The sequence below is a fragment of the Oncorhynchus keta genome, chromosome 18, assembly GCF_023373465.1.
Source record: "Oncorhynchus keta strain PuntledgeMale-10-30-2019 chromosome 18, Oket_V2, whole genome shotgun sequence".
In the NCBI taxonomy this organism is placed as follows: domain Eukaryota; kingdom Metazoa; phylum Chordata; class Actinopteri; order Salmoniformes; family Salmonidae; genus Oncorhynchus; species Oncorhynchus keta.
This window is the reverse complement of record NC_068438.1, coordinates 10,730,494-10,744,945: the sequence shown is the minus strand read 5'-3', so window position 1 is coordinate 10,744,945 and position 14,452 is coordinate 10,730,494. Positions and strand designations below refer to the sequence as shown.

The 14,452-nt window shown below is 45.5% G+C and overlaps 1 protein-coding gene across 2 annotated transcripts in view; it reads right to left on the bottom strand.

Moving 5' to 3' along the window:
- LOC118397252 (immunoglobulin superfamily member 11-like) overlaps positions 1 to 14,452 on the bottom strand; it is a 92,557-nt gene that overhangs the window by 12,168 nt on the left and 65,937 nt on the right. For both annotated transcript variants that reach the window (XM_052467405.1, XM_052467406.1), the window contains exon 2: positions 5,091 to 5,254. In XM_052467405.1, the coding sequence (XP_052323365.1) occupies positions 5,091 to 5,254 (164 nt within the window). The remainder of the gene's footprint in view (positions 1 to 5,090; positions 5,255 to 14,452) is intronic.

Below are 14,452 nucleotides of genomic sequence, written 5' to 3'. Positions count from 1 at the left end.
ATGATTGTGGACTTCAGGAAACAGCAGAGGGAGCACCCCCCTATCCACAGTAGTGGAGAGGGTAGTAAGTTGTAAGTTCCTCGGCGTACACATCACGGACAAACTGAATTGGTCCACCCACACAGACAGCGTCGTGAAGAAGGCGCAGCAGCGCCTCTTCAACCTCAAGAGGCTGAAGAAATTCGGCTTGTCACCAAATGCACTCTCTCTCACTTCTACAGAAGCACAATTGAGAGCATCCTGTCGGGCTGTATCACCGCCTGGTACGGCAACTGCTCTGCCCCCACAACCGTAAGGCTCTCCAGAGGGAGAGAGGGAGAGCCTTTACGCATCACCGGGGGCAAACTACCTGCCCTCCAGGACACCTACACCACCCGATGTCACAGGAAGGCCATAAAGATCATCAAGGACAACAACCACCTGAGCCACTGCCTGTTCACCCCGCTATCATCCAGAAGGCGAGGTCAGTACAGGTGCATCAAAGCTGGGACCGAGAGACTGAAAAACAGCTTCTATCTCAAGGCCATCAGAATGTTAAACAGCCAACATTGAGTGGCTGCTGCCAACACACTGACTCACTGACTCAACTCCAGCCACTTTAATAATGGGAATTGATGGAAATTGATGTAAAATATATCACTAGACACTTTAAACAATGCTACTTAATATAATGTTTACATGCCCTACATTACTCATCTCATATGTATATGTATATACTGTACCCTATATCATCTTCTGCATCTTTATGTAATACATGTATCACTAGCCACTTTAAACTATGCCACTTTGTTTACATACCCTACATTACTCATCTCATATGTTTATACTGTACTCCATACCATCTACTGCATCTTGCCTATACCGTTCTGTACCATCACTCATTCATATATCTTTATGTACATATTCTTTATCCCTACACTTGTGTGTATAAGGTAGTAGTTTTGGAATTGTTAGGTTAGATTACTCGTTGGTTATTACTGCATTGTCGGAACTAGAAGCATTTCGCTACGCTCGCATTAACATCTGCTAACCATGTGTATGTGACAAATACATTTGATTTGAGTTAAGAACTAATTCTTATTTACAATGACGGCCTACACCGGCCAACCCTGGGCCAATTACTTTCCTCCTTATGGGACTCCCAATCCCGGGCGGTTGTGATGCAGCCTGGAGTGGAACCAGGGTGTCTGTAGTGACGCCTCTAGCAGTGGGATGCAGTGCCTTAGACCGCTGCTCCACTCGGAAGCCAAAGTAATGTAATCATATAATGTTCTAAAAAAGCCTTTCTCTGGTACACACTAGAGATAAGTCAACAAGTAATGTTGAATTAAGTTTATTAAAATGCAATACTTCATCCCAGGGTTAAATAAAACCAAACAACAGAGAATCACCAGCCAGGCAAGTGAGTCCATGAGGATTCTGCACACGAAAGACTGCAGGTGCAACAAACATTCACAAGAGGGCGACATAGTGTTGCAGTATAAACTGAAGCATCATTTGACAGCTGAAAGGATGGAAGGTGGTCCAGCCGTGTACAACATGGTTGTTCTTGGATAATAATATACAGAATGATCATTTCGAAATGTGCTGAACTATACATGTATTTTACATTACAACAAGCATGAATTTAAGACCAACTTCCATGCACAGCTTAGTGGTCAACATACTGTTACAATGATACACAACAAGGAACTAAAACACCAAACTATGGTAACTATGGTAATAATATGAAGAAGTCTAACGCCATTGACATGATCAATTCATCAGCAATGCAATTTCTCTTCAGAAAAGTGATGCCAAAGTGGACAAACATCCCGAAGAAAATAAGTACTATTGAAATGAGACCTCGTGTTGATTTGATTTGAACTCTTCCGAGCTGCGTGTTTGAGAGTCCGGGATGTTCAAAAGCTTTTTGTTGCTTTGAACTCTGAAAGAAGCAGCCATTTGTGCGCACCTTCTAAATAAATGAAAAACACCTAACCCTTCAGCCAGGCACACAAAAGCATGCTGGGGAATCAGGGAGGCTATTCAGCGTTGTTTGAAAGAAACCCCATTGAACTGTTCTGTTCAAAGGACCCAGGGAGCCACAGAACCGTCTCAGTAGGGCTGATGTTCTCCCCTCTCCCTTCCTCCCTCCATCTCTCCCTCCACACTGCTGCTTTACTGCATGTCAATTGCGGAGCCGCAATTTCCTGAGCGCTGTACGCTTTGTCCTCTTATGTGCAGATGAATAGGCAGCCCTTCAGTGGTGATGAGACCCAAACGCACCCGCAACCGCAGCAGCCACTCTGTATTTATGTGTGTGTGCGTGCGTGAGATCACCCTTCACTCTCGTGTGACCTCCTTGGTGACCTAACGCGTAGCCGGGAAAAGAGGTCATGGACAGTGTGCAGATGGCGGTGATCCCTAGTAAGAACTGGCCTGGCCCCAAAGACCATGTCCAGCGCCATATCCCTCTGCCTTCCCATCCCGTCAAACAGCCTGTAAACCACTGAACAACCCCACTCCCAACACTCATCAGACATGACATAGGTTGTATTTATTAAGGCACAACATGAAGCAAAACATTGCAAAAAGTTAAAAACAAGCATTTCTTATTGGGCAAGTTCAGATAGTTTCGGACCGTTTTTTTTCCGTTTCATGCCTAGTGAATAGGACCCCGGTCTGGATCATCTCCTATACTTCCTGTAACACCTAGCATCAGGATACAGCCGTGTTTTATTAGGGAGTCAAGAAGAATGGACAGATTCATTTCCAAGGCTCTACATACCAGGCCTCACCATCCGCACGCGTTCTGCCTCAAAGTATCAATCAGCGGTTGAGACAACAACAAAGCGTCCTCCCCACCACCGTTTCGTTAAAAAGCTGAGGGATGAGGTTGGAGAAATGGAACCACTCTGAAATTCATCGACAGAGCTATGGACGCGAGTACTGACCACCAATGCCATCAAATGTTTAGCTTAAACCATATTTTGAGGCTATACTGGTTTTGTTTACATTTACTTTGTTTTATAAACATTAGAATAAAAAAAAAATGTAAATGCTTCTATTTTGGGTCCTGATGGGGTACGACAGTTGAACTAAGCTCATGAGGCATTAATAAGTGATATTCTTCAAGAATCAAATGGGTACATATCAGTCCAACAATGCATGTAGCTACTGCAGTTTGCCCCTTTAATCTGAGGCCAAACACGGAGGATGAGAGTAAACAAACAGAAGAATTAGAAGAGCTCTCTTTTGTGAAGGGAGCTGAAGCATCGGATCGTCAGTCAGCCTAAAAGGTTGATGGTTTATGAGTGTTGAGTGTTTTGGGAGAACCACTGATGTTCTCACGTTTAATCTAGAGCCGGGTGAACTAAACTCTGTCAACATCTTATTTATATCTTATTCATAACCTCAGGGATGGTCTAAAAGATACCAAATACACGGAGCAGTCAGAGAGAGTCTGCACTGGTAAACAAACAGGTATGCATAGGCCTATGCATGGTAAGTGAGCAGTCCCAACATAAGAATGTGGCGTCAAAAGCATTGTTCTTTTAAAGACAAATACTATAAATGCCTTTCATTCATTTTTCTATAGTCCCAACATAAGAATGTGTCAAAAAAGTTAGAGTTAAGAGGTAAGCATATTAGGTCATAACTGTATGTATTTACTAGCTTGTTACCGGGAAATGCTCTACTGGTATTGACTCAAAACATACTGTATCTATTGCAGCGTGTGGCCAATTTCACATGCTTGTGCTGCACGCAAACTACTTCACCCAAGTTGAAGAGTGTAGGTGTCTTCAATACTTTACTGTACCTATACTGTAGTTCTGATGAGGTGTTGTCGTGCTAGCCTAGAGCTGACTGTGTCTTCTTCCTGTTGTCGTGGTGCCTGAAAGCCTGAGGTGGCACACGCACACACACACACACACACACACACACACACACACACACACACACACACACACACACACACACGCACATCTGTACTCCGCTGAGACTGTCACCAAATGAATGTGGCGGAATAATTCCTTCCTGCTAGAAACATCCAGACACAATGTTTCCCAAGCCTCGTCGTTTACACCAAAAGGGTGCTCAGACAGGCGTGAAGGAGGTTAAGACATCCGATGGCTCTACGTTAGCAAATCACTCTCCATCTGTGCGTTTGACTGTGTCAAAACAGCCTCTGTGTACATACCTGTGCAGTGCAACCTTGTGTGTAGGTGTGGTGTGTGAGCATGGTGCGTGTGTGTGCACATTTGGATAAGATTGGATATCTTTCAGTTGCATGCACCTCTATGTACGTTTTCCTGAGTGTGGTTACTGTGTGTGTGTCATGTAAGTGTGTTTATTACTTCTCATTGTATGCATGTGTGTGCGTGTGCGTGTGTGCATTCACGCATATGTGTGCTCGTCTGCCTGTGTGTGTGTGTGTGTGTGTGTGTAGTGTGAACAGCTGCTCCAGGTTAATTAGTGCAGAAGATTATTACGTTATGTGGATGAGGTTAAACGTGTTGGAGGCAGGTGAGGTTGTGACGCCTGCAGTTGCAGATGAGAGGAGATCAGACCGAATCAAAGGGCCAGGAGAAACCTGCGTGCTTTGTTTCATGGCCTTACAAAACAACAGAAACCGTCTTTGGGCATACAGGAGCAGCCGCTTACCTCCGGTTCTGGCACGGCTATAGATAAAGTCTGCACATGCGCCATGTTCACACGGATTAGCCTGGTGGGCCAGGCGTGTGTTGTATGTGCCGTATGCCGCACTGAAAACACTACAATACCCAGGGGACCTGGCACCGATGCGTGCGGTGTGATTATGGTCCGAGTGCGACTGATGTGGGTCACATGGGAATACAGTACAGTATATTCACAAATCCTCATTGAGTTGACCAGTCTGGCTGGTCAATAAAGTTGTGTTGAGAGATTTTGTTGGTAGGTGTATTGAACTGTGGAGAGGGATGTGATGGTGGCGTATGGGCCGGCAACCTTGCCTGAGACCTTTGGACTTTCAACAGCTAATGCCTAGGCTTTAGCTCAGAGGGTTGACACGGTTTTGAGGCACACAGACTACACAGATCATATACACATGTTTAGAGGAGGGTTACCTGTTCGGGCTGATTGGCATTGGACAGCGGGATGACCATCCAGATAATGTTGAGGTTGTTGAGGGCAGCGCTGGTGGAGAAGGAGCAGGGCAAGATGGCCGCCTGGCCGCGGGCTACCTGGATGCTGCTCTGGGTCACTGTGACATCCAACGCCCTCACGCTCACTACAGAGAAAAACATACAGAGAGATTTAGTGGGTGGATAGAAACATTTCCCGTAAATTTCCCGTAAACATTTACTGTGGACATTATCTGTACCTGAAATATTTAACAGAAAGCCGTACTCGGAAGCATTTAAATGCTTTTGATATAGCCTAAAATTAAGGTTAACTCATTTAGACTAAATGATCACTGAAATCCCTGCTCCCTTATTGGTGAATCGTGGGCAGAAAGTAGGGCTGCATGATGTTCTCCACTCTCCCTTCAAGAAATTGTTTCTCAAATCTCCTATTGTTGAAGAGTAGAGTTCCAGCATACTGTACCTCTAAATGGATATGCATTATATTTCAAACCAAAAGGTCACGTTTAATCTAATGGTACAAATGCATACCCAACCCCATCTCAACATTTCCATCTGCAAAGCAAAATAAACACAAAGTAATATCGAAGCTACTCTTTTGAACTGTTCTCCGCAGCTAAACATCCTAATTTGAAATATCACATTAAAATATTTACTAACTAAATACATACAAGAAAAGCAAGAATACTAATGACTTCATCATGTGTACTGTTCCCATCCCTCTATAGGCCAACAAAGAGTCAATACAGGACTAAGATTGAATCGTACTACACCAGCTCCGATACGGATGTGGCAGGGCTTGCAAATTATTACGGACTACAAAGGGAAGCACAGCCATGAGCTGCCCAGTCATACGAGCCTACCAGACGAGCTAAACAACTTCTATGCTTGCTTCGAGGCAAGCAACACTGAAACATGCATGAGAGCATCAGCTGTTCCGGACGACTGTGTGATCACGCTCTCCGTAGCCAGGCTTGTAAGTAAGTATTTCACTGTAAGGTCTACACCTATTATATTCGTCGCATGTGACAAATAACATTTGATTTGATTTCATTTGATGTGAGTAAGACCTTTAAACAGGTCAACATTCACAAGGCGGATTACCAGGACGTGTACTCAGAGCATGCGCTGACCAACTGGCAAGTGTCTTCACTGACAATTTCAACCTGTCCCTGAGTGAGTCTGTAATACCAACATGTTTCAAGCAGACCACTATAGTCCCTGTGTCCAAGAACACCAAGGTAATCTGCCTAAATGATTACCAACCCGTAGCACTCACGTCTGTAGCAATGAAGGGCTTTGAAAGGCTGGTCATGGCTCACATCAACACCATTATCCCAGAAACCTTAGAACCACTCGAATTTGCATACCGCCCCAACAGATCCACAGATGATAAAAACTCTATTGCACTCCACAATGCCCTTCCAACCTGGACAAAAGGAACACCTATGTGAGAATGCTATTCATTGACTATGGCTCAGCATTCAACACCATAGTGCCCTAAAAGCTCATCCAAGCTAAGGACCCTGGGACTATACACCTCCCTCTGACGGGCCGCCCCCAGGTGGTAAGGGTAGGTAACAACACATCTACCATGCTGATCCTCAACACAGGGACCCCTCAGGGGTGCGTGCTCAGTCCCCTCCTGTACTCCCTGTTCACCCATGACTGCATGGCCAAGCACGACTCCAATAGGCCTGATCACTGACAATGATGAGACAGCCTATAGGGAGGAGGTCAGAGACCTGTCAATGTGGTGCCAGGATAACCTCCCCCTCAACATGATCAAGACAAAAGAGATGATTGTGGACTACAGAAAAAGGAGGACCGAGCACACACCCATTGTCATTGAAGGGGCTGTAGTGGAGCAGGATGAGAGCTTCAAGTTCCTTGGTGTCCACATCACCAACAAACTGTCATGGTCCAAACACACAAAGACAAAGCCTATTCCCCCTCAGGAGACTGAAAAGATATGGCATGGGTCCACAGATCCTCAAAAGTTTCTACATCTGCACCATTGAGAGCATGCTGACTGGTTGCATCACCACCTGGGATGGCAACTGCTCAGCCTCAGCAAGGCACTACAGGGGGTAGTGCGTATGGCCCAGTACATCACTGGGGCCAAGCTTCCTGCCATCCAGGACCCCTATACCAGGCGGTGTCAGAGGAAGGCCCCAAAAAATTGCCAAAGACTCAAGCCACCCTAGTCATAGACTGTTCTCTCTGCCACCGCAGGGCAAGCGGTACCGGAGTGCCAAGTCTAGGTCCAAAAGGCTTCTTAACAGCTTCTACCCCCAAGCAATTACACTGAACAGCTAATCAAATGGCTACCCGGACTATTTGCATTGTCTCCACCCCACCCCCCATTTTACACTGCTGCTACTCTCTATTTATTATCCTGCATAGTCACTTTACTGCTACCTACATGTACATATTACCTCAATTACCTCAACTAACGCACATTGACTCTGTACGGGTACCCCTGTATATAGCCTCCACATTGACTCTGTACGGGTTCCCCCTGTATATAGCCTCCACATTGACTCTGTACGGGTTCCCCCTGTATATAGCCTCCACATTGACTCTGTACGGGTTCCCCCTGTATATAGCCTCCACATTGACTCTGTACGGGTTCCCCCTGTATATAGCCTCCACATTGACTCTGTACGGGTTCCCCCTGTATACAGCCTCGCTACTGTTATTTACTGCTGCTCCTTAATTACTTGTAATTTTTCCCCAAAAAATGTTTTTACTTCAGTTTATTTTAGTTAATACTTTAACAATTTTTTCGGAATTGTAATTAAGCATTTTACTGTAACGTCAACACCTGTTGTTTTCGGAGCATACAATTTGATCTTTCTATCTATACTAACAGTAGGATTGGTTTGGAAGAATATGTCTAATATTGATAAGGTGCTATTATCATCCCAAATGAACCAATCGGTATCCTGTTTAGATGTCATGAAATAGATAGATGGGGGGGATGTACAACAACCTATTTCTGGAGCCACTAAACATATTAAAGCCTCAATTGGGTTACACCCTACCGTAAAATGCATCCATCTATGTTCAAGGCCCAGTGGGAGTAATTGTATCTGAACATAGTGAGGAACACAATGCCCATAATCAACTTAAAGAAATTGGGCATGTCCTGAGTCCTTGTCTGCCATAATGCAGGATGATGATGCTGACATAAACCAATGGTATAGGTAGGAGTATGCATGTAGCCAGCTGTCATGTTATTATCACTGACACATTGCTCGTTGCTCCTTCCTCGTCTGACTAAAACCACTTCCTACGCGTTGTTCCGCTGGCAAGCACACTTCAGCCCAAGCTCCAGAAGGAGAGAAACAGAAGAATCTCAGTGAGCACATCTTGAGCGATAGCGTACCACACAGGCTAGCAACAGAGTTTTAAAGGCCCAGTGTAGTCAAAAGTGGTTTTCCTTGGTTTTGAATCATATTGTACATCTTCTGAAACTAACACTGTGAAAGTGAGGAAACAATTCTATCAGTGTTATTTCCTGATAGTTGTTGGTTGAAAATACAATCTACACAAGATGTTATTATCAGCAGGTTTTGCATGAGGGAGTTTTGCTTGCCTGGTGCCAACACCAGGCGGTATAGGTTTGAATAGACCAATGACAAAGAGAGTTCCAAACAATAATGACTCCTTTTCAGTTTCCCCCCTCCCCACTCAGACCAGTCCCAGACAGTCCTAGTGAAATGATTGCTACAGACATTTTTTTTTGCTATTTTTATTTATTTTTGACCATTTGAATGGAAAACTATTACAGTACGGTACTAAATTGTTACCCAGAAATGATTTGATATCTAGATAAAAATGTCTGCATTGGGCCTTTAAATCCAATGGGTGTGTAATGAAACACTTCTCTGCGATGATATAAGCTATATTAAGATGTTGTGGCTACTGCCACTCAATTGCTCTCAAGCTTTGCTTCTACTTTACAATGTGGTTGTCAGGCTATTATTGGAGACTTTTTCGAAGCTATGGAGGTCCATTCCAATGGAACAACTCAAACCTCTGAACCCAAACAACCAAATCTGGATTCTAGTAGAATTTGTTTTCTTTAAAATACTTTAGCTGCACTTAGTGAGCTAGCCCGGTGCAAAGGAGCCAACAACATTGTCCCAAAAATGCAAACCCCACCCATCTTGCACTCCAGGCAGCCTCAATCAAATGCTCAAAGTATTTCGTCAATTTCAAATAATATCTGAACCCAGGTCTGTTCTGAACCCAAACGACATGATGTACATACTTTTTAAAATACTTTCTCAACTCTATATCGTAGCTATAGCAGTGCAAAGAAAGGAAGCCAGTCGCGCGAGAAGAAAAATGCCCTTGAGGCAAAATGGAAGGCACAAGCGCTTATCTCCCCAAACTCCTCCAAGGCTGCAGCTTTCTGCCCTGAACAGCTGGAGTCTCCTTTTCCAAACATTATGGATTATGGGACAAGTGCTCAAGAGCCTAAGCCCTCGTGACTGCAGAATGCACCATACTCAAATCTTACTGCCTGGAGTGATGTATACACATGGCCTGACCATCCCCTTGGGGACAGACAAAGCATCGGGGAAATTGAGAGATATGAGTCGCTAGATAGCCATTATCTCTCGCCAAAGGAAGGCAAAGTGATCGGCTGCCATGCCTGATAGTGTTGCAGTACTTAACCTGTTGGTGGAGAAGTGAAAATGGTCATATCCAGGACTGTAAAATGGTACACCAAAACTTGTGAGTACTTAATGGTGGATAATGGACTACTAAAAGTGGTGTGTGTCTTAAAATGGAATGGGCTGATGATGAGTCAGAACAGCCCCAGCATAGCAGCCAGAATCCACCCCCACACCCATTCCCCCGCCATCCTGAGATAAGAGACCATCCTTAGATAAGGAGAAATGAAAAGTACCACCTGAAAAAAAATGGAATTATATGGTTTGAGAATGGATCCTGTGGGCCCATTTTATTAAGCCCTCATAAAGGTCACCAGAATGTGAAAATGTACACGAATGTTTGTTTCAAAAACTCCATGAATAATCAGTTGACCACTTCACATGTTTTTGTTTATTTATGCGTCTCTTTTCTGTGAGAGAGAGCTGCACCAGACCTCCTGTTTCCACATCATTTCAACCCAGAAATCCTATGTGATGACATTGAATCAATGTGGAAAACTGATTGGATCTGCAAAAAGTCATCGTCGTAACTTTTAACCTAAATCGATTGACATGGCGACATTTGTTGTTGATTTCACTTTGAATTCACGTTAGTTTGATGTCCGTGCCCAGTGGGGAAGCTCCGAAAGGCTCGTAAACAAATGCTCATGCAGAAATCAAAATGTCCACAGAAAGAGTAAGGCAACCGACTCTTTATGAAAAAGCATCGGTGTACATGTTGAATTGATCAACCGAGTCTCGTAGTTTGGAGTTGAACCCCTCACGCTTGAGTCCTGAGGACTTTACATCGACGTCCTCCCCCTCTCTCGGCTTGTATAGGACAGTGTGTAAGGCTGATGAGCTAAATGTCACACCCATTTTGTTTACCCCACTCGTCCCATGACTTTTTAATAGACATCCTGTCTTCCATTCCACCGCTGAAGCCCCCGGAGCCAGCCTGGAAGGATGTGGCGTACACCACTACTACCGCTAACTGGGCTTTACTATGCACTACCCCTCTTCTCTGGAGGCCGACTCTACTGTACTGTATATATGTCCAGTCAGTGACAGTGGGAGGGAGGCTGTGTTCCTAGGAAACTCTAATGGAAAGAGGCACCTTAAGCAGTACTAAAAGAGCCTGCAGAGAGCAGCGAGCTTAAGACAGCCTTCTCCTTTCATCCAGGAGCCGAGTGTTAAAAGTTCCTGTTTATTAATGCATGGGAACCATACCACTGAGATCTCTCTCTCTCTCTCTCTCTCTCTCTCTCTCTCTCTCTCTCTCTCTCTCTCTCTCTCTCTCTCTCTCTCTTTCACACAGTGGTTAAATTATGTGAGAATGTCTTCCTAGGATCACAAGTCCACAAGGAGTCATTGGATCAGAGTTGATTAAGACATGACAACAGGCTTCTATTGTGCACCAGTGTCCTTGATGCCAAAAGGAAGCCTGTCATGCTACACATGAGCATAGGGGGGTTGAATTGAAAACATGTCATTTTCTCTCTCTCGGTGTGCAGCTCTCCATGCCATCACAGTAGCACCTCTGTCTGGGCGAGCCGGCCTCACTCTAAATTCCTCTACTCCCAGCCGGCTCATTTGCATCACAGGCCGGTGCTTTTATTCATGGCATTCTTTTATTCATGTCGCTACTTTCATTTCTGTTTCAAACAGATGCCCTGATGCTCTGATCTACTGCTGCTGGGCTGGCTGGCGTACACTGCTGCTGTAACATCACTGGGTGGCCTGAGGCTAAAACAAACACTCTGCACTCGAGGATGGAGGAAAGATCTGACCTCATCACACAGCTGGGAAACATAGACCCTTTTTGATTAATTGATGAATCACAGTCCCTTTTGTGATTTCTTTACCAGCATGGCAAAAAAATGAGTACTATTCTAATTCCCCTGAAAGGAAGGAGAGATGTGCATAAGTTTATGTGAATGGCAGCACGTTGCTTGTCAAATCAAATCAAATGATATCTCAAAGTACTGTACAGAAACCCAGCCTAAAACCCCAAACAGCAAGCAATGCAGGTGTAGAAGCTTGTGTAGGGTACATCCCTGCCTTCTCACATATACACCAAATCTGAATTCATACACACTCCCAGTGGCCTTGCCATGACTGTTGAACCTCTGGACAGCAACAGAACGACAGGAACCAGACCAAAGCATTCCTAAAGACAAAAAAGTCAGTATGAGACAGAAATATGGAGCCACACACAAACAGAGGGTTATTTGTCCCTGGCTTTGTTGGGGCCCAGGGGCTTCACAGCGTGGTGCTTTCACACAGAGGGCCTGTGATCTGTGAGAGCCCCACAAGGCCCTACCATGTGAAACTCAGGTGGTAGCTGGGCCCAGCTGCTTCTTGGCAACTTACAAAATGACTCAGCTCAAAGCATTGCAGAGAGGGGCAAAAAAAACAAGAGTTCTCTGAAATGGCACTCTTCTAACAAGCAACACTGTTTGCTTCGTCTCTGCTTTAGCTGATGTCTTTCAAACTTTTTCACTGGCCCTTTTCTGGCTGACCTTTAAGATGTATATAAAGGAACTTCTCCAGGAATGGACTATGACTACTTTTGAAACCTGTTGATTCCTCATCATAGAATCCCTCCATAGTAAAGTGGCATGAATGTTCGACTTGAAAAACAGTGTTCTAGAAGCTGTTTTGAGGCTGTTTACTGAGGAACATGCAGCTCCTTGCATGATGTGGAGAACAGAACAGTGTCGGGGTGAGACTCAAGCCTCTGAAGCCACCTGAGGGACTACATTAAAGAGACAAATTCATATTTTAACAAGGTGTCCCCATAGCTTCTGCACACAACCTCGGCTGGGTTGGAGAAAAATAGCTTAGCCTAGTGTCTTCAGTCTGCCCTGCAAAACATCAATGCTGATTGGCTGGGGAATTCAGCTGGTCACCGGATGATGTCAGGTGTCTGCCAGAACCTTTCACATGACTGTCCAGGCCTAATCCAGCTGCCCCTCTCTTCCCGCTGAGCCCAGCCCAATGAAAGAACCATAAACCCTCTCCACCCTCCCCCGCTCGGCCCTGGCCCGCATGAACCCCTGCCACAGCCATCCCCCTTACCAGCCCACACACTGCCTGCCCTATCCTGCTCCACGCTGAAGCAGCCTGCTCAACATAGCTTAGGGTAATACTGCCCTACACTGCTACTGTAGACACTGTCACTGCCCCACATTACACTGCAGTACTACTACTACTAATACTACTACTACTACTACTACTACTACTACTACTACTGCTAGTACTACTACTAGTACTACCACTACTCAGCAGTAAGACCAAATGACCAACCAGTCCGCTCTACCTAGACTGAAAGTAGCCCGCTCCACAGTAGCCCACACACTAATACACACCACTGTGCTAGCCTTCACAGGACTGAGAAGGTTATCTTCCCCAGTCTCCACACAGGTCAGAGAAAACATGCAATGGTGGTTGGTGAGAAAGTGCTGGTAGCCATGCACAGGATGGCACTGAAGCATCACTGCAGTTAAACGTAGCCTACTAGTGCAGGACTCGACCATGATGTCCCCTTTCTCTGATATTATTGACAATCAGTGACAAGAAGGGCTTTTGTGAGCGATGTTGTTTATGTGTAAACACATGCCCGGGTGGAAGGAGACAGAGCTCTCTCCAAACTGTACAGTCTCTCCCAGGGGACTGCATCCAGCCATCCACTCTGTCCTGGTCTTTCTCAGCACTCCAGGCTGGTGAGACTGTGAACACAAGGGCCTTGCAGCGAGGGACAGTGAGTGACCAGCGACAGTGTGTGAGCAGAACATTTAAGTAGGCCAGGGCCCCTCACGGCCGGATTAACCCCAGCTAGCTAGCGCTGGAAAAGAAGAAGGCTAAAAGCTCCAGACAGATGGCTCGGTCACCCGCAGATACAGCCTGGCCAGAGAGTGTCTGCGGCTTTACACACACAGCAGTAGGCCAGTGCTACTTAGCACTACTGTTGACACTGGGAGCGAAGCTTGGACAGAGCACAGCCATAAATTGTCTGTGTACGTGAGCATTATTGCCTTGCCTACGTTGCTTTTGTGCAGTAGTACAGTGTACAGATTTCAACACTCTAGGACCACCACATTTGTCACCAAGCTTCAGCCGCACCTACAGAAGCAAACAGGGTAGAGTAGTACATACTGTGATACAGCTAATACAACATACAACATATAAAACAATAGGCCTGCGTACAACCACTGTATCAGAACAGTGAGGCAACCCAACAACAGAAAAACAAACGTGTTGGTGTCTTGCGCTCCTGGGTCTCTCGAGAGACCATGCCTTGAACACGCACAGCATTATCCTAGCAGCTAGCAGTGGCACGGCTTTTGCGTCATCTGTGACGTGACTAAAGTAGCTGTGTCTCCTCCTCCAATGGCTGGTCGGTATAGGGACTTCTGCTACAAAGACAGACAGACAGACAGACAGACAGTATCCCTGCCAGGCCAACCACTCCAGGACTGGGGCTTCTGCCATTGGTAACTGATAGGGCCTCTCCTGCACACTGTCTGTCTGCAGGACAGGACAGGTAAGCCACTTCTTCTCGTCTCTCGGCCTGGCATGCCCTCACACCACCTGCAGATAAGGGGCTATTCCTTCCTTGCTGCCTGACCTGCAGGTAAACCCTAACTCCCTTTCTGGCTGGCCTCCATACTGCCT